The sequence below is a fragment of the Herpailurus yagouaroundi genome, unplaced genomic scaffold, assembly GCF_014898765.1.
Source record: "Herpailurus yagouaroundi ecotype Mexico unplaced genomic scaffold, PumYag 188, whole genome shotgun sequence".
NCBI classification, from domain to species: Eukaryota; Metazoa; Chordata; class Mammalia; order Carnivora; family Felidae; genus Herpailurus; species Herpailurus yagouaroundi.
Genome location: NW_024412419.1, coordinates 7,366,244 through 7,388,905, shown reverse-complemented (window position 1 = coordinate 7,388,905; position 22,662 = coordinate 7,366,244). Strand labels below are relative to the sequence as shown.

General features: G+C 41.2%; 1 protein-coding gene across 5 annotated transcripts in view; it reads right to left on the bottom strand.

The window, feature by feature from the left end:
* Positions 1-1,816: 1,816 nt before the first annotated feature.
* The window catches only part of TAF1B (TATA-box binding protein associated factor, RNA polymerase I subunit B), a 68,922-nt gene continuing 48,076 nt past the window's right edge, over positions 1,817-22,662 (bottom strand). For 4 of the 5 annotated variants that reach the window (XM_040496039.1, XM_040496038.1, XM_040496042.1 and 1 more), the window contains 7 exons: positions 19,322-19,469; positions 17,359-17,536; positions 16,751-16,797; positions 13,794-13,884; positions 9,191-9,261; positions 8,290-8,512; positions 1,817-2,259 (listed from right to left, as the gene is read on the bottom strand). In XM_040496039.1, the coding sequence (XP_040351973.1) occupies positions 2,055-2,259; positions 8,290-8,512; positions 9,191-9,261; positions 13,794-13,884; positions 16,751-16,797; positions 17,359-17,536; positions 19,322-19,469 (963 nt within the window). In that variant the 3' untranslated portion in view covers positions 1,817-2,054. Of the gene's footprint in view, positions 2,260-5,812; positions 6,251-8,289; positions 8,513-9,190; positions 9,262-13,793; positions 13,885-16,750; positions 16,798-17,358; positions 17,537-19,321; positions 19,470-22,662 lie in introns of those variants that run through there. The other variant, XM_040496040.1, reaches the window with a different exon arrangement.

The following is a 22,662-nucleotide window of genomic DNA, read 5'->3' as shown; positions in this document are numbered from 1 at the left end:
CGCCCCCCAGCTTCGTCCTTTGACATGCCTCCAGTGTCTGATCAGCATCTCAAACTCGACGTGCCCCAAACAGAACAGATTTCCCGATCCCCCCTCTTCTGAGTTCCCCTGTGGTATGCAGCCTAAAATTAAGGCCCAATACCATGTGGCGTCCTGACATCTGGTGAAACTGGGAGGGCCCCAAGTGGCCTAACGGCAACTTCCCCTCCCCACTCTGCTCCGTGGATCGGGTCCCCTAATCAAACACACCTCATCAAGAAGACCAAGGGGCTGCTGAGTACCAGGTTTGAGCTCCCCGCTGCCCATCGGATTATTCAAATAAGCCAATGACACCCTCAGGCAGGAACCAGGGGTCACTCCTTCCCCCTGATACTGCAGAACCTGCCTCCCACGCTCCCTGGTTGTTCCCCGTTCCCAAGTGTGCCCGCCCCCCCCCCTCCGCCTTGGCCCTATGTTGTGTGCTGCGTCCTCTCGCGGGTGGTAAGTACCTACGATCCATAAACTGCTGTCAACCTCATCTATTCAATGTCAGGTACAGTGTGTTTGGCTAGTCCCACAACCTTCTAACCCAGCGGTTAACTTCCCTCACACACAGGGGGAACAGCAGGAAATTAAAGGGCCCAGGAACCAGGACAGTAGGCTCTAATGAGGCCTCTACCTCTGCACCGTGTATTCACCACAGGGCAAAGAGGGCCTTCTAGGACACAGGCTTGATCACATCATTCTTTTGCTCAAAATTTTCTAATGGCTTCCTATGACACCTTTGGGATAAAACCCAAAGCCCTTACCGGGGCCTTGAATGCAAATTCTTCCATTTCGTGTGCTATTAATCTCCCTTTCAACCGTAACATTCCAGCTGCCCCGGACCACACAGTACTCCTTGAATCCATCAAGCATACCCCTGCCTCAGAGCCTTTGCACGTTTCCTCTGCCTGGAATAACCTTCCCCTGGAAGGTTATCAAGCTCCATGGCTTAGGCCATTGGTTGTACTTCACAGCAGTTGATCTCTGCTCAAGGTCACCTCCCAGGGGCCTTCCTCAATCTCCTTCGATAAAAAGGCCCACCCTTATCACCCTTGCCTTGCTTTTTCTTCATTGTATTTCCTTAGCCCAACTATTATATATTTGGTACTACCTGCCCCCACCCAATTAGGGTAGAAGATCCTTCAAGGCAGGGACCTTGTTTAATGCTGTTATCTCCAGTGCCTGGAATATGCCCGGAACACAGAAGTTGCTCAGCATTGCATGAATAACCTGTGAACAAGAATGCCTGACTTTCCAATATCCTCACCAGATAGTCGAAACCTTTACAAATCTTTGGCAAATCTAACATGTGGGAAATGGTATCTATTTTAATTTGTATTTCTTTAATATGACCAAGGTGGAGTATCCTATCATTTTTTGGCTTGGCCTTTGTATTTCTTTTTTCCAGAAAGCTATCTTTTCATACCTCTTGCTCAGTTTGTCTTTTTTCTGTTGCTTTGCAAGAGCTATTGATACATTAAAGAAATTAGTCCTGTGTCCGTCATGTGCTGCAAATATATTTTCCTAACGTGCCATTTGCCTGTGGCTTTGTAGTCTTTCCCTTTTGGCTTCTGCTTTTGGGGCACGCTCAGAAAGTCCTTCTGCACTCCAAGATCATCCAGACAGCTCTACTCGTTTACTTCTAACACTGTAACGTATATGTGGATGTAAAGGTTGTGACGTTTAGATCTTTGATCCATCCGGGATTTCCTCTGGGCCAAAAAGAATAAGGAAGCCATCTAGTTCGGAAAGCAAATTTAGCTTTAACATACAATGAATACAAATTTCCAGGTATTATTTATAAAACTTATTTTAATTTTGTCAAGAAACATTCATAATTTAAAAAATAATACAAGAGTTCACTTGTTTTCCAATACATGTTTTTATAAGCACATTTGCTACAGATGTGTGTCTATGTAAGCATGTATATGTAATAAAATTCTACTTTCCACGATTCTCTGGAATATTATAATTTGACATTATTGTCACTATTGAGATATCTTCCCAAGAGAGTTTCGATTTCATTTTTCTCAGTATTTTCTCCCTTTCCTGGATCTTGAAGATTTCTTTTTCGTTTTACTGTATTTTGTTTTGAAAAGTCTCTTTTCAATTAAGCTCACTTCTTCATGGAGAAAAGAGGTCTTTATTCTTAGCAGGAAGGCGAAGAGGTTTATTATAAACTGATAACTCAGAGAAAAATTTGATTCTTCATAGGTCGTCACATGTTTACAATAGCTAGAAAGGGAAGAAAAAGGAAGAAGTTATCTTAAAATGGCCATTTGGAAATGTATGCACCTATCCCTGACACATCCACTAAACAACCTAGCAAATATATGCGGTTCGGCTTAAAACAGTACTCTGAGTTGGGAGGAAACTTGGAACACCGGCAAATCTCCTTAACTTTAGAGGACAAGAGGTCAGCACCACCCATAGCTACCAGGCCAGGGTACCGGACGCCCCAGAGCCAGGCCTCACAATTCCTCGCCCAGATGTCCTTCCGTCCCAGGTGGGCTGCTCTCCTTAGCCCGCTCGAGGCAAACAACGGCACACAGGAAGGGATTCTGGGCATATTTTTTAAAATAAAAGAAAATAAATAATCCCTAATCCCCACCCAAAATAAGACAGCAGCCTTGATAACGTAGCCCGCAATCTTGTGCCTATTACAGAAACAAGAGTTCACAAAGCAATTTCACTGATCTTAAAAAGTAGTAGAACCTGAATCTGAGCAAATCTCCAACTACCACCAAATCTCTAATTACGGACCCCTAACTCACTCTAACTCTCCATCTCTAACTATACCAAGGTGTAGGCAATCCAGGGCACAGACGAACTAGTCTCAGGGGCTGTGATCAGCAAAATGCAGGCTATGGGAATTTATACAGAACAAAAGGCCTGGGTTCTTCAACAAGTAATTTATCCCTGCAAGGGGTAAAAAAAAAAAAAAAAAAAAAAAAATACACAGGGAATTTATAAACGAAAAAAATCAACAAAGAACACCTTAGCTACTTGCAGTGTATAGGTCTTATTTGGATTGAATTCTATTAAAAATTTCGTAGCAATTGGAAAAATCTAAACATTGGCTGCATGTTTGATAGTACTGCAGAATTACTATTAGTTTTTAAATGTCTGATTAATGCTATTATGGTTTTGTTTTTAAAAATATTATGACATTTGAGATATGCTTCCAGATAATCTGGGGGTGGGGGTGAGGAGGGAGTCGGCGTGGGTGAAGCAAGTCCAGTCATGCTAACGGCAGTTAAAGCCAAATGACAGGTACAGGGAGGAGGGTTCATTAAACTAGTCTCTCTATTTTTTAATATACTTGACATTTTCCATAATAAGAAGCTTAAAAAACAAGTAAACAACATACACAGGATATGCGCTTTTAGGATTTATCTAACATATACGATCCTCAGTTCCTGAAAGAAAGTTAATGTTTGCCCCACAAAACTCTGCCCCCATCAGTTGTGACTACGGACAACTATACTCGGTTCTCTGACCTGTAAAATAGGAAAAAATAACAGTGCCTGCCGCCGAGAGTAGACAAAAGCATTGAATGAGAACATTTATTAAGCACTTAACCCTATGGTTGGCACCTCGCAGGGGCTCAAAAATGCTCACTTCCACTATACTCCTTTAAAATTGATTTTTGTTTCCACTTAAAGTCTTAAGACTACTCGAATGATGATACACAACAAAGCCAACCTCCTACCATATTCACTAAGAGGAAATTTAAAAGCCTCAACTATTCATTGGTTGGTTTAACAGAAATCAAATATAAGCCATTTGCACGAATTCTCACAAAGTGGTGCCCTCTTTTCTTTTAAATTTCAGCTATTGTGAGAGAGATTCTTTCAGACAAACGGTTACAACAAAAAGGGTTGTTACCTTGCGAGGCTCTACCTCTATACCAGAAAGATAACAAAAGGCATACAGATTATTTGCTCCCATAAGGGCTTTTATTTTTAAGCTGAATCCCTAGGAATACCTTCTAAGGATTATATTCTTTATCACAGACTCAGAAAACTAACCTAGAGTTGTAAGCCATCAAACTGAATACAACACACAACAGTTTGTTATTGCCAAGCATTCTGCTGTGAGAAGAACATGGGCCAACTGATGTTCCTTGATCTCTGACACGGAAAATAAATGAGTGTGGCAAATGGATGCTATAAGAATATGCTTACACAAACAATTTTATGTGAAGGGATGAAGTACAGGTTTACATTTAAAAGAGGGGGCAGTCAGTGTAAAGGTACATTTGAACTTCCTCATGAGAGCTTCCTTGAAAGAAGTTCAAATGTCTGCAAAAAGAATAGTTTCGCAAGTCTGTATACGTACAAAAATAAACCTGCTAACACGAGTTAATGTTTTGGTGGTCTGAAATAGGTTCAAATTTGGCATGTGACATATTTGAGTACTTTTTTTTTTTTTTACTATAGTTTAAAATACTAGTTAAAATTAAAATTTTTAGTTATTTTAAAAAGTTTTTAAAATATTTACTTATTTTTGAGAGAGAGACAGACAGGCAGGCAGACAGACACAGCGTGAAGGGGAGAGGGGCAGAGAGAGAGGGAGACACAGAATCCGAAGCAGGGTCCAGGCTCCGAGCTGTCAGCACAGAACCTGATATGGGGCTTGAACTCATGAACTGTGAAGTCATGACGAGAGTCAAAGTTGGATGCTTAACTGAAACCCTAACTGGATGCCTCTAAAATAAAAAATTTTTAATTCAAATAAGATTTTTGTGGGAGCAAAAAAAAAAAAAAAAAAAGTGTGTGTGTGTGTGTGTGTGTGTGTGTGTGTGTGTGTGTGTGTGTACATCCAAAGCCTCTCCATTTCCCATGGGTGGCAACTTGAAATACCATGGCTGTTCCTCTTCCTGCGGAAGGGGAGAGGAACCACCGGCTCGTCTCAGGGAGGTCAAGGGCAGACACCTGATTAGCCAGTGCCTCCAACAGGCCTTCAGACCGAGCTAACTGCCAGCGACTGGCCTACTTACAGACGGGCACTTGTGGCAACTGAGGAGTATGAAGGGCATTTTGATTCATGAAGACGGCTGGCTCTGCCTCAGGCAAGAAGGATAAACGGCCTCTCGTCGAGAGGTGCTCTTGTCCTCCAGGCCTGAGAGTTCGCACAAGATTTTACAGGCGTGAGTTTTCCGTGTGACAAAATTCTCTACACAGCTGAAGATCTGCTCTCCTCAGCATCAGAACACTTCATTTTAACCATTTTGTACGGACACCTTTTAAAACTGAATGATTCGTGACTCGGTTATCTTCAACAGAGCACATTCAATATAATGTGCTTTAGCCTTTACAATTATATTGTTACCGGCTGTCCATTTTTACTGTAAAAATACTAGGAAATACAGCTAAGGAAAACAAACCCAAAGAGAATGCACACGGCATGTGGGCCTTGCTCTGTGTTCAAGCGGAGACCCCATCAGGCTTATCTTGTGGCGTGGAGGGACTGGACTGTGTGTCATGAATGAACTTCAGACCGCTGTAATTTCAATTCTTCTGTCTGCTTCTGCTTCTGATGCCGGCTCCTCTACCGTTTACCGGGTGGCCGTCACTTAACGTTTGCTGTCAAGATGATTATCAGCACAGCCCTTTTCGGTGTCCCTCCTACTTTGTTTCTTTTGATGATGCGGAGTTTGGAAATCAGACAACTCGGCCTGACAGAAATACACCCGAAGGCAGAGCAAGCAGGCTGTGAGCGAGGGGCCGAGGGGCTTCCGGAGAAAAGTGCATCAGCCCTAGTCCTGGACCCTGGGGCATTTTTCTTGGTTCGCCGAAGCCTTTTTTGCTTACCCTCTGGTTCTAGGCTATGGTGGAAATAGGCAAGGTTGACAGAATTTTGGTGCATAAAGTCACGGTATCACTGATGCTTCGTCTATAGGTTATAATTTTTAGCCTTAACAGTTGACACAGAGAGAAAAAAATCTCCGCTGTTTCAACTCTGACTATACCAAGGTCTCTTTGTAACTGTCTTCTATCACCGTATGACATCTGTGAAGAACGTCTAGAAATACACTGACTGCACCACGGGAAAAGCATAAAGGTACAATGAGCGCCTCCCTCCCTCACTCAGGACTGACCCTGCAGGTGGACGAGACAGAAGGGCGCCAGATCACCACTTCCTAACGTGCTGGTCTCACGCGGGGGCTCCTCACTGGCCGGGACTACGACCTTCTCTCTTCCTTTTGACGCAATCTGAAAACCTGAAAGAGTCATTGCTCTGACCACTGCAAAGGAATGTATCACCTCAGACGCAGAGCTGACCTGGGGGTCGGGATTCCAGCATTTCCCCGTTGCTGCTAAGACGGCGGCACCCCAGTCATTCTAGACTCTGCTCAGCCTTTCTTAAGTAGTAAATTTTAATGCAGATGACTTCATTTTGCTATTTACTTTTGGATTTTCTACAGCTTACTTACCTTTGATTGCTACTCAACTTAGGAAGAGAAACTCTTTAACAGAAAATTAGGTTTACTGAAAACAATGATCATAGTTTTCATTTACTGAGATTTACTAGATGCCAGACACCAAACATCTCATTTAATTCTCATCTCTATTTTCCATTCATTCATTCAACGAGTAATTGGCGAGCACCCAGGCCCCGTTTTAGCCTCTGGGAGTTTTCACTAATTCATTAAGACAGAGTCCCTGCACTCAAGGACCTTATAGTCTATTCCAGTGTCAGAAGGCAGGCAAGTAAGCAAATATAATAACAATCTAGTCAATAGTGACAGAAGCTATAAGAAAGAAAAAATAGGCAAGGGGAACAGGGGGTGATGAGGTGTGTGTGTGTGTGTGTGTGTGTGTGTGTGTGTGTGTATGTGTGTGTGTGGGGGGGTAGCTGGTGCTAGTTTAGACAGGATGGTGAAGAGAAACTGGAGCAAACACCTGACAGAAGTGAGCCCTTGAGGACACAGGGAGGAAGACCACTCCGGGCTGGGGGCTCAACAGGTGCAAAGGCCGGCGTGGGGAGGGTGCTTGGCCAGCTCGAGCCACGGCCAGGAGGCCGGCGTGAGCAAAGGCAGTGAACACGGAGAAAAGGAGGGAAGCAGGGAAGGTCAGAGAGCTCTGGAGGGTCTTCGGACTTTCCTGTGAGTGAGAGGGGAGCCCCTGGAGGTTTCGAGAAGCGGGCAAAGATCGGCATCACGCGCTGTTTGCGCCACGGGAAAAACAGAAGGACATGAGCCCCTCCCTCACTCGCGCAAACGCTGGTTTTGCAACTGGGGCCACAGAGCCGTAGAGCGGGAAGTGACCTGCTCGCTGTGGGCAGAGCGGAGCCGGGGGACGGACAGCCGGCTGCACTGGCACATCCTCTTTATGGGGAGACTGCCGGACGGACGGTTTCTATGCATCAAGACTGAGATTAGTATCGGATGAGCTTGGTGTAAAAATACAAAGTCACAACGAAAAAAGTCTTTATATCCTAAAACTCTTTTCAGCTTTGTTGAGATAGTATCGACACGACGTATGTTAAGTTCAAAGCGTGCGACGTACATGTCGTGAAAGGATTATCGCAGTAAAGTGAGTTAACACCTCCATCCCTAAAACTCTTAAACGGGACTCAATGCATTAATTCCAATTTTGTTGATTCTAAGCCCAACATCTTCTTCTTCTTCTTCTTTTTTTAAATTTTTTTAACGTTTATTCATTTTTCAGAGATGGAGAGAAACAGAGCATGAGCAGGGGAGGGGCAGAGAGAGGAGGAGACACAGAATCCGAAGCAGGTTCCAGGCTCTGAGCCGTCAGCACAGAGCCCGATGCGGGGCTCGAACCCACGGACCGTGAGATCATGACCTGAGCTGACATCGGAAGGTTAACCAACTGAGCCACCCGGGTGCCCCGCCCAACATCTTCCTAATTCCAACAAATGACCTGTCTGGTCCTCACGACAGCTCTAATTTTAGGTGACTTTTTGAATTCGAAAAGAATACTGCTTCATGCCAAATGAGGGATTTCATGATTTTTTTTTTATCCTTTGATTTTTTTATTTTTATTTTTTATTATTATTTTTTTTAACGTTTATTTATTTTTGGGACAGAGAGAGACAGAGCATGAACGGGGGAAGGGCAGAGAGAGAGGGAGACACAGAATCGGAAACAGGCTCCAGGCTCTGAGCCATCAGCCCAGAGCCCGACGCGGGGCTCGAACTCACGGACCGCGAGATCGTGACCTGGCTGAAGTCGGACGCTTAACCGACTGCGCCACCCAGGCGCCCCTCTTTGATTTTTTTAAAAGCATCACATACCTTCTACAGAATTTCTGTGTACTTAGCCAGTAGAGTGAGTTCTTGGTTGTCAGCGACTGGCCTTTGTTCTCCAGGATCCCCCGGAGGCTGTGTCCGTGGAAACAGGTTCTGGCCGCGTCTCCTTCAGCCCAGTTGAACTGAAAACTCGAAGGCTTTTTTCTTCCAACAGTTGGTGTTGAATCAACCAATGTGCTAAATTGTTTTTGTAGATCCACCACCATTTCTGGAAATGGGAGGAAAAAAGGAAAGGAATAAAATGAAAACTAATGTTAAATCACAGATACTGCCTGTAGCTTACTTGTTAGCAACGTACTAACGTCGGTTTCTGAGTTTTGAATAAACGCACCAAGATAATGAAAGGCGAAAACAACAAGGGAAACTGAGACTGGATGAGGGACACTGGGGAACTACTTAAAAAAGACTAAAATGGTAAATTTTATATTATGTATTTTTACCACAATTGGGGGGGGGGAAATTAACAAGACAACCTAAAGGCAATTCTCCAAACCAAAGAGTTCTGAGTGTCATAGAAAAATAGGATTTCAGATTTTGGTGGGAACTTGAGTTCTGTTTTAAAAAATGCAACATTCCTGAAATAGATTCCCATGGAGATTTCTTGCAGATGATGATGTTTCTCTGGATATGCATTGAAACGTTTGTTGAAGAAGTAAAAAAAGTTCCTTCGGCACTCACTTTTTTTGTTTTTTTTTTAACTATTTTTATTTATTTAACGCAATCTCTACACCCAAAGTGGGGCTCAAACTCACGACCCCCATATCAAGAGTAGCACGCTCTTCTGACTGAGCCAGCCAGGCACTCCTAGGCACGCCCTTTTCGAGTCAAGATATTTAGCTTTTCTACATGGTGATGCTACGGGGCATTAACAGAAACCACAACTCACCTCGTCTTTTAAATGCCACTGCTCTGTCAATGGATGAGTGGTAGAGTGGCTTTTCGCTTTTCCACAGATACCTGCACAATACAGAAAAACATGCGGAGTACGACGAAGAAATGGACCTAAACACAGTTCAGGAAAGTTTCTCTGAAGCGATCTCTGAAATTCCTGCTGTTAAGTGTCGTACCTCTGCCTTGGAATGACCTACTGACACGGGTCTGTAGCACTTATGTCGTAGACGTAAGTGAGGAGCGCTGAAGGTGACAGCAAGCCAACAGAATGACGTGCTCATCCCCAAACTCTCCCAGGTGTCATAAGGTCCTGAAGAAGCTATGAATTATATAAAAATGTAGAAATGGTTTCCTTCACCATAAAATTCTCTTGCTGTCTGTTCTCATAAAGTGAAACCACCTAAGAAACCACTGTTCTTTGTGCCTTGGCCAACTGCCCTTTTGCTGAGGATTAAATCAGAGGTGTCCTGATTGTGGTAACTCATACGAGGTGAACAGTCAGCACCAAGCTTCTGATGTAGTGATGCAATCAATGCTGATAAGTGACAGTTTTCCTGAAAATTATGTATGAACTAAATTTTAGTGAACCATACATTTAAAATATATCCGAGAGCTTGTCATTGAAACTTATGGGAAACAAGTTTGTGATTCTTTCAAATATCTTTTTTGTTATTTATTTTCTTAAATAATAAGCGTTAACAATGTACTCGGGGGGGGGGGGAATAATAAAGAAGTTCCCTAAATGCTTTAATCCCAATCAGTGGATAAACCCGCTATTAAAAATTCCTTGTGGGGGTGCCTGGGTGGCTCAGTAGGTTGAGCTTCTGACTTTGGCTCAGGTCACGATCTCACGGTTCGTGAGTTCGAGCCCCGCATCGGGCTCTGTGCTGATGGCTCAGAGCCTGGAGCCTGCTTCGGATGCTGTGTCTCCCTCTCTCTCTGCCCCTCTCCCCACCTAAAATAAATAAACATTAAAAAATTAAGAAAAAAATTCCTTGTGATACCTAATCTAGATAGATTTTCTTATGCATTTATAATAAATGCCTCTACAGGTAGCAACTGTGCTATAATCTAGAAGGCATTATTTCCTTAGGGTCATACGCCTAGAAAATGGGAAAAGCGATGTAAAATGACATTTTAACTGTCTAAACACTCCTTCTTTAAATTTGTACTTTGCTTACCTCTTCCCCAAACTATAAAAGCTACAAAAAACAGAGGCACATCACAAAGTCCTAATGTTTTCTGTAGGAATCCTATATGCTTCCCACCAGTCTTCCCATTCTATTTCCCAACTATTAAAACCTAAGGTATAATTTACACACACCCCCTCCCCCCCCAGCTCAGTGTACAGGCCGGCTCAGACACACACACACACACACACACAGTGGCGTAACGACCACCATGGTGAGTATACAGAGCAGGCCCGTCAACCCAAGGTCTCCCGTGCCTCTTCACAGACAACCCCTCCCCACGCTCCCACGTCCCTGATCTCAGGCCACTACTGATGTTTTTCCATCTCTCGAATTTAGCCTTTCCCAGAATGCCATATAAAGGGAATCATACCACATGTCACCTTTGGGGACTTTTATTCAGCATAATGCATTTCAGTCATTCGTATTGTGGATGCATCCGAAGTCTGTTCCTTTCACTGCCGAACAGTATCTCATTGTACAGACATATTCCGCTTGGTTTATCCATTCACCTGCTGGAGGGCATTTGGGTAGTTGCCACTTTTTGGCCATTGTGAATGGAGCTCGTACAAACATTCGAATGGTGATTTTTACGTGAAGTTATCATTTCACTTGGGTAACTATGTAAGAGTGAAATTACTACATAGTGTTATTAATGTTTAAATGTATGTTTAACATTATGAGAAACGGTCAAACTTCCAAAATGGCTGAACCATTTTGAATTCCCACATTTGGTATGGTCTTTTTTGTTCATGTCGCTTTGTTTTTGGCCATTCTAACTGGTGTGTAATGATATCTTGTTGTGGTTTTAATTTGCATTTCCCTATTAACTAATGATATTGAGCATCATTTCATACATCTTTAAAAATTTTTTTTAAATAAGGTCAGCTGCTTCTTTTTTTTAATGTTTATTTATTTATTTTTGAAAGTGAGAGAGAGAGACCCCGCGTGTGTGCATAGGGGGAAGGGGCAGAGACGGAGACAGAGAATCCCAAGCCGGCTCTTTGTTCTCAGTGCAGAGCCCAACACGGGGCTTGAACTCACAAACCATAAGATCATGACCTGAGCCAAAATGAAGAGTCAGATGCTTAACTGATTGAGCCACCCAGGGGCCCCATACATCTTCTTTAGTGAAGTATTTAGTGAAATTCAAATCTTTTGTCCATTTAAAAAATTGGGTTTTTTGGTGTGTCTTCTTACTGTATGAGAATGCTTAATATTATTCTAGATACAAATCTTTTATCAGGTATGTGATGTGCACATATTTTCTCCCACTGTATCGCTCTCATTCTCTTAACAGTGTCTTTTGAGGATAGATATTCTTTCTTCTGATGAAGTCCAACTTATAATTTCTTTCTTCTATAGATCACACTTCTGTTATCATATCTACGGAATTGTGCCTCACCCAAAAGGCTGCAAAGATTTTCTGCACATGCTTTTAAATTTTCCTCCATGTTCTTCCCAGCATCTTCCGTAACAACTGGAAGTCATGAAGACAAACTCTTAAGCTGTGATTAGGCTTTCGACTACTGTTTATTAATGTTTTTCATGGTCTCATACATAGTGACCTATACTTAGCTACTCCAGGAGACACTTTAACATTCCTCTGACAACATGGAAGATGATGTTCAGAATAACGGGAGAAAAAATTACAAATTTACGTCAACAATAGGGGTGGGGTAGGGTGAAACAGACAGGTAACAGATTGCACACACAGGGGCTGTGTGCCCAAGCACTGGTCAGTAGTGATTCACTTAGCTCAAAGCACCTACCCTATGAAGAAGGATTTTGGTAACGGATCCCGTGGACAGTCTCTTCCCTGGGTGCTGTTCTCCCAGCCATTTTGAAGATGCCATTTGGAAAACAGACATCCTCTCTTTGGTCAGTAAATTCTCCCCTAGAGTAGCTAAAAGTCAGCAAGTCTTTGATGTGCAATTGAAGGCTGAAATATCAGTTGGGGTTCTAATAGCTATGTCTGAAGTGTGAGTCGGTGCCTGGGTTGAGCTAATAAATGCCTAGTTACCACCGAGACGCCAAGAGGCATGGCCCCTGAATACGTAGCCTCTCAGGATCGGTCAGGACAGCCCGCTGGCACCATAAAAGGCCCGACGTCTGGTTCTCCGACATAACCTGAGACGACGGAACCAACTCCTGTTCTTGCTGCTAGTATTTTACCTGCTGAGACCCAACGACTGAGGAGACCTTCCTTCTCTGACAAGGAAGAGGAAGGACCCAGTTTCCTGGGTCCCACAGGCTGTCAGAAGAAGTTCCCGCCCCACCTCTTCTCTTCCATCACTGTGTCAAACCTGAATCTCGAGAAACTGCTACACCTCTCCCCTTTCTGGCAAGGATCCTCCTCCCCACAGGGCCTCATTCAGCTCCACAAGTCTGTTTCTCTATTTAAAAGCTCTCTTAAATGTAGATGAAAAATTCTACCTGTGAAAAGTGAAATTTAGGTCTTAGAGCACAAAGCAGGCATTATTATCCCTACTTCATTGATGAGGAACCTGGAGTTGAATGAATTCTCATTTTAACTCATTTGAGGAGCCTTTATTTTTCTCAAAGTATACAAAATTAGTTGATCAAATGAGGGTTATTCTAAATTTACATACAATACACAGACATTCATTTTTTCTTCAAAGTCTTGTAAAGACTCAAAGTTCTAAGAATCGATATAAAACTCTTCAAACCAGAGATCAATAGAAATGTACTCTATGTTATATAAAATATAATGTCTACGAAAATTTATAAGCGATCCAAATTTCAGTGCATCAAGGCTAACAAATTAAGTAACTTGCCCACGGTCACACAACTAGTCTGTATGCAACCAGGATTCAAACCCAGCACTGTCCGTCTCTACGGCTATGCTCTTTCCACTCTATCGCAGTGAACCTACATCAGAATGAGGGCTCAAAGTCAAATGGCGAGACCGACTGAATCAAATATCTTCCCTTTCAGTTTTCTTCTGTTTTGCTTTTTATGGGGATCTTTATTTGGGGGAATATTCCAACTGCCTGTGTCAGACTGATATTTGTAGTCTTTGTGATACCGGAAAGCAGATGAAAAATGTTCAACTTCGAGAAAGGGGAAGAAGGAGGAATATTAGAAATGGAGGCGAGACTCATGCAAATTATAAAAAGTTAATAACTGAGTACCATGTGGTGCTCTGGATTGGATCCCAGGTTAGAAATAGGACATTAATGGAAACACTGGTGAAATCCAAATAAAATCTGGAGTCGAGTTAATAGGAACACAAAAAACAAAGTTGATTAGGATATATGGGCTAGTATTTCTAGAAAAAATGTCACAGTGCTGATGAGTCTAACTAATGAAACTTCAGCTTTCAAATAGAAGGTAACGGACTTGGAAATCAAGTAGGTAAATCTAGAACTAGAAGAGATAACATACTTTGCCCTGGCTTCCTCCCATTCTTGTTTTTTCTCATCAATAGATTTCTTCATAACTTGGTACCATTTTCTGAAATCAAACCATGGCTTATCTGAAAGAAATGAAATCCATGATTAGTAACCAAATAAGTCACATTATAACCACATACCTCGTTCATTTGAGTCTTCATTCATTGACACAAATAAACACTATGGAGTCAACATTTTGGGGATTAAGGAGTCACTGTCTCTGTACTCCCATGTGATTCCTGAGCAATCCGTCACTAAGTTCCTACCTATATTGTGGCCCTAACTAGATTATACTAAAACCTGTATATGCCTGTTTCTCCTACATTTGACTATCATCTCCTTGAGAAGAGAGGACATATTTTAGCTGTCACTACAATCATGACTCTTCTTCCCAACCCAACACCCAGCATAGCGTCCGGCACACGGTGAGGCTCCGATATGTCTGCAAATACTTTTGAATTAAGGAACAAATGACTGATAAATGTGCGAAATGGCACTGTAATAGTTGACTCCGGACTTCCAGTTTCATCAGTTCCTATTCCTGTTCTTCCCAATCTGAATCCAAATCCAGAGAATCTAGAGAGAAGTAAGAAAGGGGATTGTACTGAAGAGCTGGGATGAGTGTGTGCTCAAGATGTCGAGGTTAGAGAGACAATAGAATTGAATGTAGTCAAATATAAGAATTCACTCCTCACTCTTTTACTCAATCCACATGGGGGGATGGGATGATTTCAGAGGGAAAAAAAATAACATTAAAGGTAAATCAGAAAAGAGGATTGTAGAGTGAGGGAATCAGAAGGAAGGAAAGGAAGATTATTTTAGTGTCTCTAACACCCAACATGGGGCTCGAACTCACGACTTTGAGATCAAGAGTTGCATGCTCTTCTGACTGAGCCATCCAGGTGCCCCAAGGCTGAATTTGTTTATATATTTTCTTATGAAGACAGTCTCCTTCAATGTGTACCTAAGAATCTTTTCAAATGGCCAGTATCATCATCACTGAATTCAATATGGCATCATAGACCATATTGCCACAGAGGAGCAGGAATTACCAAAATAGCTACAAGGACAGGGAAAAACTATAGTGATTCATGCAACACAAAGTTCTCTGAACTTAAATAAGCCACAACTTCGTTAAACCTCAAGTTCCTCATCAATAATGTGGGGAGGCAGGGGACGGTGGACAGCAGGGAGGCAGAGAGAGTGGGGGCGGCGAGACTCGCCCCGCTGACAGCAGGGATTTATCTGGAGCATCACAGGGCAGATGATATATCAGAGCCCTCTGTTTACTCTAAATGTCTACACAGTCTATGATGGCCCTTTAGCCTGAGAAGGGACATTAGAAGACATTTTGTTCAACCTTCCACTCTGTGTTGAAACTGACATGAAGCAATGTACAGAAAGAAGTATTCTGCACATATTCTGGAAAGAACTCACAAACTGATTTCTACTGTTAAATCCAAGCTCCTAACACCAATGTATGTGCAATATTGGGAGGGGAAAAAAAAGGTCAAACTCTTAGAGTAGAAAAGTAGTTTCCAGGGGCTGGGCGTGGGAGATGGGGAGAGGTTGGTAAAAGGGTACAAAGTTTTGGCTCTAAGATAAATAAGGTCTGAAAATCTAATGTAAAACATGGTGAGTGTAGTTGATTACACTGTATTGCATCATGGAAATCTGTTAAGGGAATAGGACTTAAATGTTCTCTCTCTGTCACACACACACACACACACACACACACACACACACACACAGGATTAAAATGTGAGGTGATACATGTGTTATTTAACCAGATGAGAGAATCCGTTCACAGTGCCAACAAATATCAAATCACCATGATACACGCTTTAAATATCTTACAATCTTATATGTCAATTATAACCCAATAATAAAGCTGAAATTTTTTTTAAAAAAAACCAATGAACATAAATCCTAGTGAGGGAACTAAGAAACTAGAATTGAATTTAAGAATTCATGTATTTTCCAAACTTCACTGAATTGCTCCCAGGCCAGACACTATGTTAGGCACTAAAGATACATTTAAAAAAAAAGAAGAAAGGGGCGCCTGGGTGGCGCAGTCGGTTGAGCGTCCGACTTCAGCCAGGTCACGATCTCGCGGTCCGTGAGTTCGAGCCCCGCGTCGGGCTCGGGGCTGATGGCTCAGAGCCCGGAGCCTGCTTCCGATTCTGTGTCTCCCTCTCTCTCTGCCCCTCCCCCGTTCATGCTCTGTCTCTCTCTGTCCCAAAAATAAATAAATGTTGAAAAAAAATTAAAAAAAAGAAGAAAGAAAGAAAGACGTGGTCCCTCCCTCTGGGAGCTTACAATCTACCTCTCTATCTTTCTATCATTTACGTTGCCCTTACTCTCTGCCAGCTTTTCTTAGCACTTTACAGGTCCTGGCCATCTACCAGGGCTAGACATACCTTGTCCACCAGCTCTAGTTCACTGTGCGAAACCTCCAACAGAAGTTTGTTCGGAAGCGGTTTGGCAGGAGTGGTAAGTTCTGATTTGGGGAGTGGTGAGGTCACGAGCGGGTGTGAAGGGAAGGTAGAATTTTGGAGAATAAAGGTGGCTTTGCCAGGGGTTGGGGGAGGAGGGGGGTAGGAAGGAACACATTTCAGGTAGAAGGACCAGTGTGAGCAAAGGCTGAGGCGTTAGAACAGATGGCATAGTCCCAGAAGTGCCAGCATCTTCGCGGTCTAGTGAGGAGAAGCTGGGACTAAAAAAGCTGGCTGGTGTTTACACACAGTAGGAAATCACTGAAGTTTAGTAGTCTAGATGTATAATTAGATAATTATATGAAGAAATAATTCTGGCGTAAGGTACAATTTGTATACATGTGTGTATATGTGTGTCTTTGTATATTTTTCACAGTTTCTTCCTTACATCTATTGCTTCTTTTAATCCATCACTTGCAATCACTTTGAAGTTGAATGATAAAAAGTTAAGTACCTTCTTTGTTGTTTTCATTATATTTCTCAGCAGTATTAGACAAAGACCTGGAAACACCAATAAGCAAGTCAATTCATTGAGAAATCACTTCTTCGAAGACAGTTGCATTTTGAATTCTTCTTAAAGAAAAGTGTAGAACAGTACTTGGCACCGATGCCAACTTTTAATGGAGAAGCAAATCCCTACACACCCTGCCACTGTTTACGGGCATTCGGGAGGGGTGACACTTCAAGATTCCTTTACTTTCCAAAATAATCTTTGAAGACACACAGCGCCAGGAGCCTACAGGCATACAGATAAAGTGCTACAAGATTCTTTAGGATCTGGGTATGATGATTTAAACTCCAGAATCAGTGAAGCAATGAGAACATGTGCATCTACCTAAAAATAGCAAGAAAACGCAAGGCAAATAACTTCCTAAGGTAGAATTAAATCTCTGACAACTGGCTGAGTCAAAATTCTTGTAAGAAGTAATTGTTGCTACTAGCCCGTATTCCACACAACTGAGAGGCTCTATTTTCTGTGCAGATAATATATGGAATCCTTTACCTCTGATCATTAGGTAAAAACAGTACGATTGTTTCCTCATAAAATCGATATACACTTACCATTCTAAATTGTCATCCAATAAAAAGAGCAGTTTCAATACTACTACAATAACGGCGACAGCTTGTACATCATATTTAACAGTTTTTGCCATTTTAGCTATGGGGTCAAATGTCAGAAAATCCACTTCTCCTACTCCAGTCATTTTTACCACTTGGCAGGTTAAATCATTCATTTCATCTGTTGAAGAGCAAAACAGCAAAATGTGAAATAAATTCTTTGCCTAACTAGACCACGCTAAACTGTACCTCTGTAAGACAAGTTTTATCATCTTAAGACACGGTACGATGCTAGAACTCAGAGGCACACATTTTGTGAAGAAAAGAAACGCAAAAATGATACCTGTACAGAAACACTAATGGCAGGATCCTGGCAAGGCGTAGCTTTTCCTATTTGGGCTTCCTAAGACATCTACTATTTATAGGACACATTCTGGTACCTAACTCACAGCCACACACTAGTTTTCTATCGTTTCATACAGGTTTCTTGTCTGTGTTTCTACAGCAATTTGTCACTTACTTGAAACTAACTCCCTTATAAGACCAAGCGCTTCTCTACGAGTATACACTCACTCGCTGGCTGACACCCTGGCTAGCACGCTAGAAGGTCTGATGCATATTGAACTTGATGTACTGCTTTCCCAAAGACATTATATGTTCAGTTTAGCCTTCACCTATCATTCGAAGCTGAATAATGTGGCACTTGAAACCAGACGGCCTAGGTAGGGCCTATATATTTAGGCTTTCCGATCATTACCTTTGCGACTCTGGATTAGTCACTTCCTCATTTGTAAAATGGGTTATGGGAGGATAAACTGAGATTAAGTAAGATAGTACAAGTGCACATACTTTGAAAACACTAAGTTACTAAACAAATTTCTTTACTCGCTAAGTACATAAGATATGCAACATTCTACTTTAATTTAAGCAGAATAACTATTATTTATAAGAGCATAATAGATTGTAATGAATTAAATTGCAATTTGATGCATGCATTCAGTCGCCATTTCCTCTTGACTTTATTTCCCTCTCTATCCAACAGCAAGCCCATGAACCAGACGCTTGCCATGAGCCGACCTGTGTCAGTTACATTTTGGTAAGCCCCTGTATTCCTTCTATTACCTGGTGTAACATTTGTGCATATATTACGTTATGACATATTTATATTTATTTTTACCGTGAAAATTACACTACACAATTTTGAATATTGCTTTGCTCATGAACATATGCATTTTCCTTCCCCATTTAAAAACTATATTCAATCACATTTTTTATATTGCTCAAGCAATAGGATAGGCACACCATGTTTGTATTTTCTCTTAAGAACATAAGTCCTGAATTTCTCACATTTCTAGTTTAGCAAGAAATTCAGGAATGGATTCCATTGGCAGATTCCATCGAGCTCCCTGTGTCTCGGTATATTGTGAACAAGGCCTACGGGGGCTGTCTCCACATTTGTGTTTCATTGCCTCAGAGAGTTCACTGGGATCCTACCAGACTGATTTCCGTTTGTTTTAGGGACTGGAAAGAGCATCATGTTACCAAACACTAAAAACATTACCATAGGTGAGCTTCTGGGGTTTTTTAAATTAGAATTCATTGTGTAATAATCATGCTTCACGTAAATGACAAAGCACTGTCTTTTTTTTTCCGGGAGGGGGGCACCTAGGTCATTAATAACACATATTGAAACGTTTGTTACTTTAATCGCACTCAGCAAACTTACTGTAAAACCAAGCATATCCCTCGTATCAAAACAGAACTCTTTAATTTCTGAACAATGTCCTTTTAACCTTGTTACGTGGCCTGAAATACTTTAAGAAAGGATTGTGAAATTAAGCTTCATGTTACTATGGACGCTGTCAGGTGGCTCTAATAGTCAGTGATTTGAGAGGATTCCGTATTTTGTTCATTATAATTCTACAATTCGATAACAGCTTCCTCACCACATACCCCACACACTTACCAGGGAGATTGACTTCCATCAAGTATTTCATACACAAGATGTTTGGATGAAGATAGCAGTCTTCAGTTATGTCTGGAAAACGTGGCAAATCTAAGAATTTGGCAATTTCAATCATCTTTTTATAGATATCCTCATAGGTAGGCCAAGACTGAAATAAAAGATAATCAAGGTAGCACCTTTTGCAACATAAATTACTTTTAGAAAATATTTTCTGATTTTAAAAGTAATACGTATTCACTGAATAAAATTTGGAATGTGGAGAAAAGCATTAAGAGGAAAACACCCATAAATCCTTACTATCCTCTTAGCAGTTTAAAACAGTAATAACGCTAAATAAAAAGGCCACTAAAATTCCATTTGGCTCATAAAACTCCTACTGGCCTTCCCCATGACAGAGAGAAATCCTTATTTCTTGCCAGTCACAGAAGAACCTGGGGGAAGGGACAAAGCTGTGACCCAAACCGGAGTTACAGAGCCATCGTGTCTGCTCTGCTGCACGATCTCCCTCCCACACCTCCTCACCACACCCTCTCATTCACCTTCAAATTCATGGCCACCAAGTTTAGCTTACTGTTTCACTATGTTCACATGCTTCTGCATGGGCGGGAATACCAAGGCTTAAGTCTAATAGGTAAAAATGCACAACTCAACTTCTCCCATATAACTGCATGTAAGATTCTCTTATAGAATTCAGGAAAATCTATGAGCTATTATTAAGAAATGCATGCTGTTCACTTTCAGATCACCCCGTAGTTTAATTGGTATGCTATTTTTATTTTTGCCATTTATAAACATCTTTGAAATTAATACTACATATAATTTTGCCTCATTGACTCATCCATTCACATAAAAAATGTTAAATCTAGAGTCTATGCGAGGTACTTTGGGAAAGGTAAAGATGAATAAAACAATGCCTTCAAGGAGTTTATAACCCAGAAAGGTGTGTGAAAATAACCACAGTATAAAAATAGAAAGTTATCAAGTAACTCAAGGAAGATTTTTTTTTTTAAGGCTTATGGAATTTCAGAGAAACTAACATTTCTGATATGGTAGGACCCTGTTAAAATAGGGCCTAAAGACAAACATTTTGGCAACCTGGTTGGCAGTGTTAAAGTTGAACATGTGCACATTCTTTGGTGAAGCAACTCCGCTCCTAGCTACATATCCCCAACAGAAATGTACATGATGTCCACATAAAGACACGTGCCAGAACATTCTTAATAACGCTATTTTCAAAAGCCCTAAGCTGGAAACTACCCAAATACCATTAACGATAAGTAAATTTTGATATAGTCTCATAAAGGAGCACTTTGCAGCAAGGAAATGAACGCTCTGCCTGCAACGACATGGATGAATCTTCAAGACATCACGTTAAAAGAAAGAAGCCAGGTGCAGTAGAGAACGATCCATGCATATAAAGTACAGAACCCAGCAACTCGGCACCAAGCTTCTACGGAGTGAGAAGTCAGGACAGTGATCACTCTGGAGAGGGGGCGGGGGGAACGACTAGAGTGAACACAAGGGTGGAGTTACAGAGGTGCGAGTAATGCTGTCGCTCCCTGTAGCAGTGTTGCCTTTTCCGTTTTTTTCAAATGTTGAGATAGAGTGATTCTACTTGTACACCGAAATATTGTACATTGTATTCTAATCTGTGAATTTAAAAGAGAAAAAAGGAAATCAAATCTCATTGACCTTCGAGATGAACTGGTCTTTTTTTCTTTATAAAATTACTTCATTTAGAACAGTTGCTTCATTTTGCACAAGATTTGAAGTATCTTTTCAAGTTAAGACAATTTTAACATTACCGACAAGATTTATGGCAATTCTAATCCTTTTAAATAATGCAGGCAGGATGTATAATTAAGCATTTTTATCTGCAAACAAAATAAACACCAGAGCAGTGAATGTTCCCCTTAGAAAAAAAATCATCTCAAAAAACCAATTTGATGTATGATAAATTCATGACTAGTATCATGTACGATAAGTTCAGGACTGTAAGGTCCTTAATGAAAAGCAATCTGGGAAGCTAAGAAGATCTAATATATTTTCAAATGTCCACGCTAAAAGCTGGTAGGTCAAACTAAATATCTGGTGACAAATAGGCTACCGTTCTTTCACCTATGAACAGGGGGTAAAATAATTATTAATAATGCAAATCTACGGATTTATAGTTTACAATTGATTCTAGATTCTCCTAATCTCCATTCCATAGGGCAGACTTCACTTTCAAGTTTTTCATTTATTTTTAAACAGACTTTTCCTTTTTGACTAACACTGAAAAGCTTTTTTCAAAAGGCGGCTAGACGGTTTTCAGTATCCTTCCACTTAATGTTTACCAATCTTCTACAACTGTTACACACATAGGTTGTTTCTAATTTTTACACTACTATAAATAATGCCATGGATGTATTCTAGTAACACTTAAATTTGATTATAAAAACAATACATGCTCATTACAGAAAAGTTATGAAATATAAAATACTATAATAAAGACAATAAAAAATGCTTATAACTTAGGGAAAGCCACTGTTAGGATGTTGGAGGACTTTTGTCTCAGCCCTTTGGGGCATATTCACATTTATAACACCGGGATTTCAATTCGACAGCGTCTTTGACAACTCCGCTTGAGTATCTTTCCACTGAGTCAAATGTACGCGCTCCAAACTGAGTTATTTCTCTTCCATACCCCTACTTTTAGTCCCCCATTGGTATCCCTTCCCAAGCCACAAAAACCCAACATTTGGAACTCGTCCTTGACAGTTCCATTTCTTACACACCACGTGCACACAGACTCTTTGCCTCAAGGCTGGGTCTGGAATGTTGCTCGTCCCCATCCCTTCCATAACCACTACCCTCCTCTCAGCCTCCATCACCCCAGTCTGGGCTCCCAACCAAACGGTATCTCCATATCCGCCTTTATCTCTTTGAAACTAGCAGCAAGAGTGATATTTCAAAATGAAATCTGACATGTCACTCCTCTACTAAAATCTAATGGTTTACCTTGCTCTCAGGCTAAGCTCCCATCTGTCTGAGAACCTTTGTACAAACCGAATTAGCTGTATAAGTTTTGTCTCCTAAATTTTCACCTAACGTTATATTTTGTGTGTATTTTCTAATGTCATGAGATAGCCTTTGAAAACATCAATTTAAGTCATTGGAAAGTATTCCCCTGTGAATCCAACATTTCCTTATTAATGGACATCTATGTTAGATATACGTTCCATGCATACATATTAAGCAGCTATTAAAAAGCAGCTCTTAAAAAGGCTTTTTAAAAGCTTTTTTCATAGGCTGTTCCATGACTTAGGAAAATATTCACAGTGCAATACTGAGTGAAACTG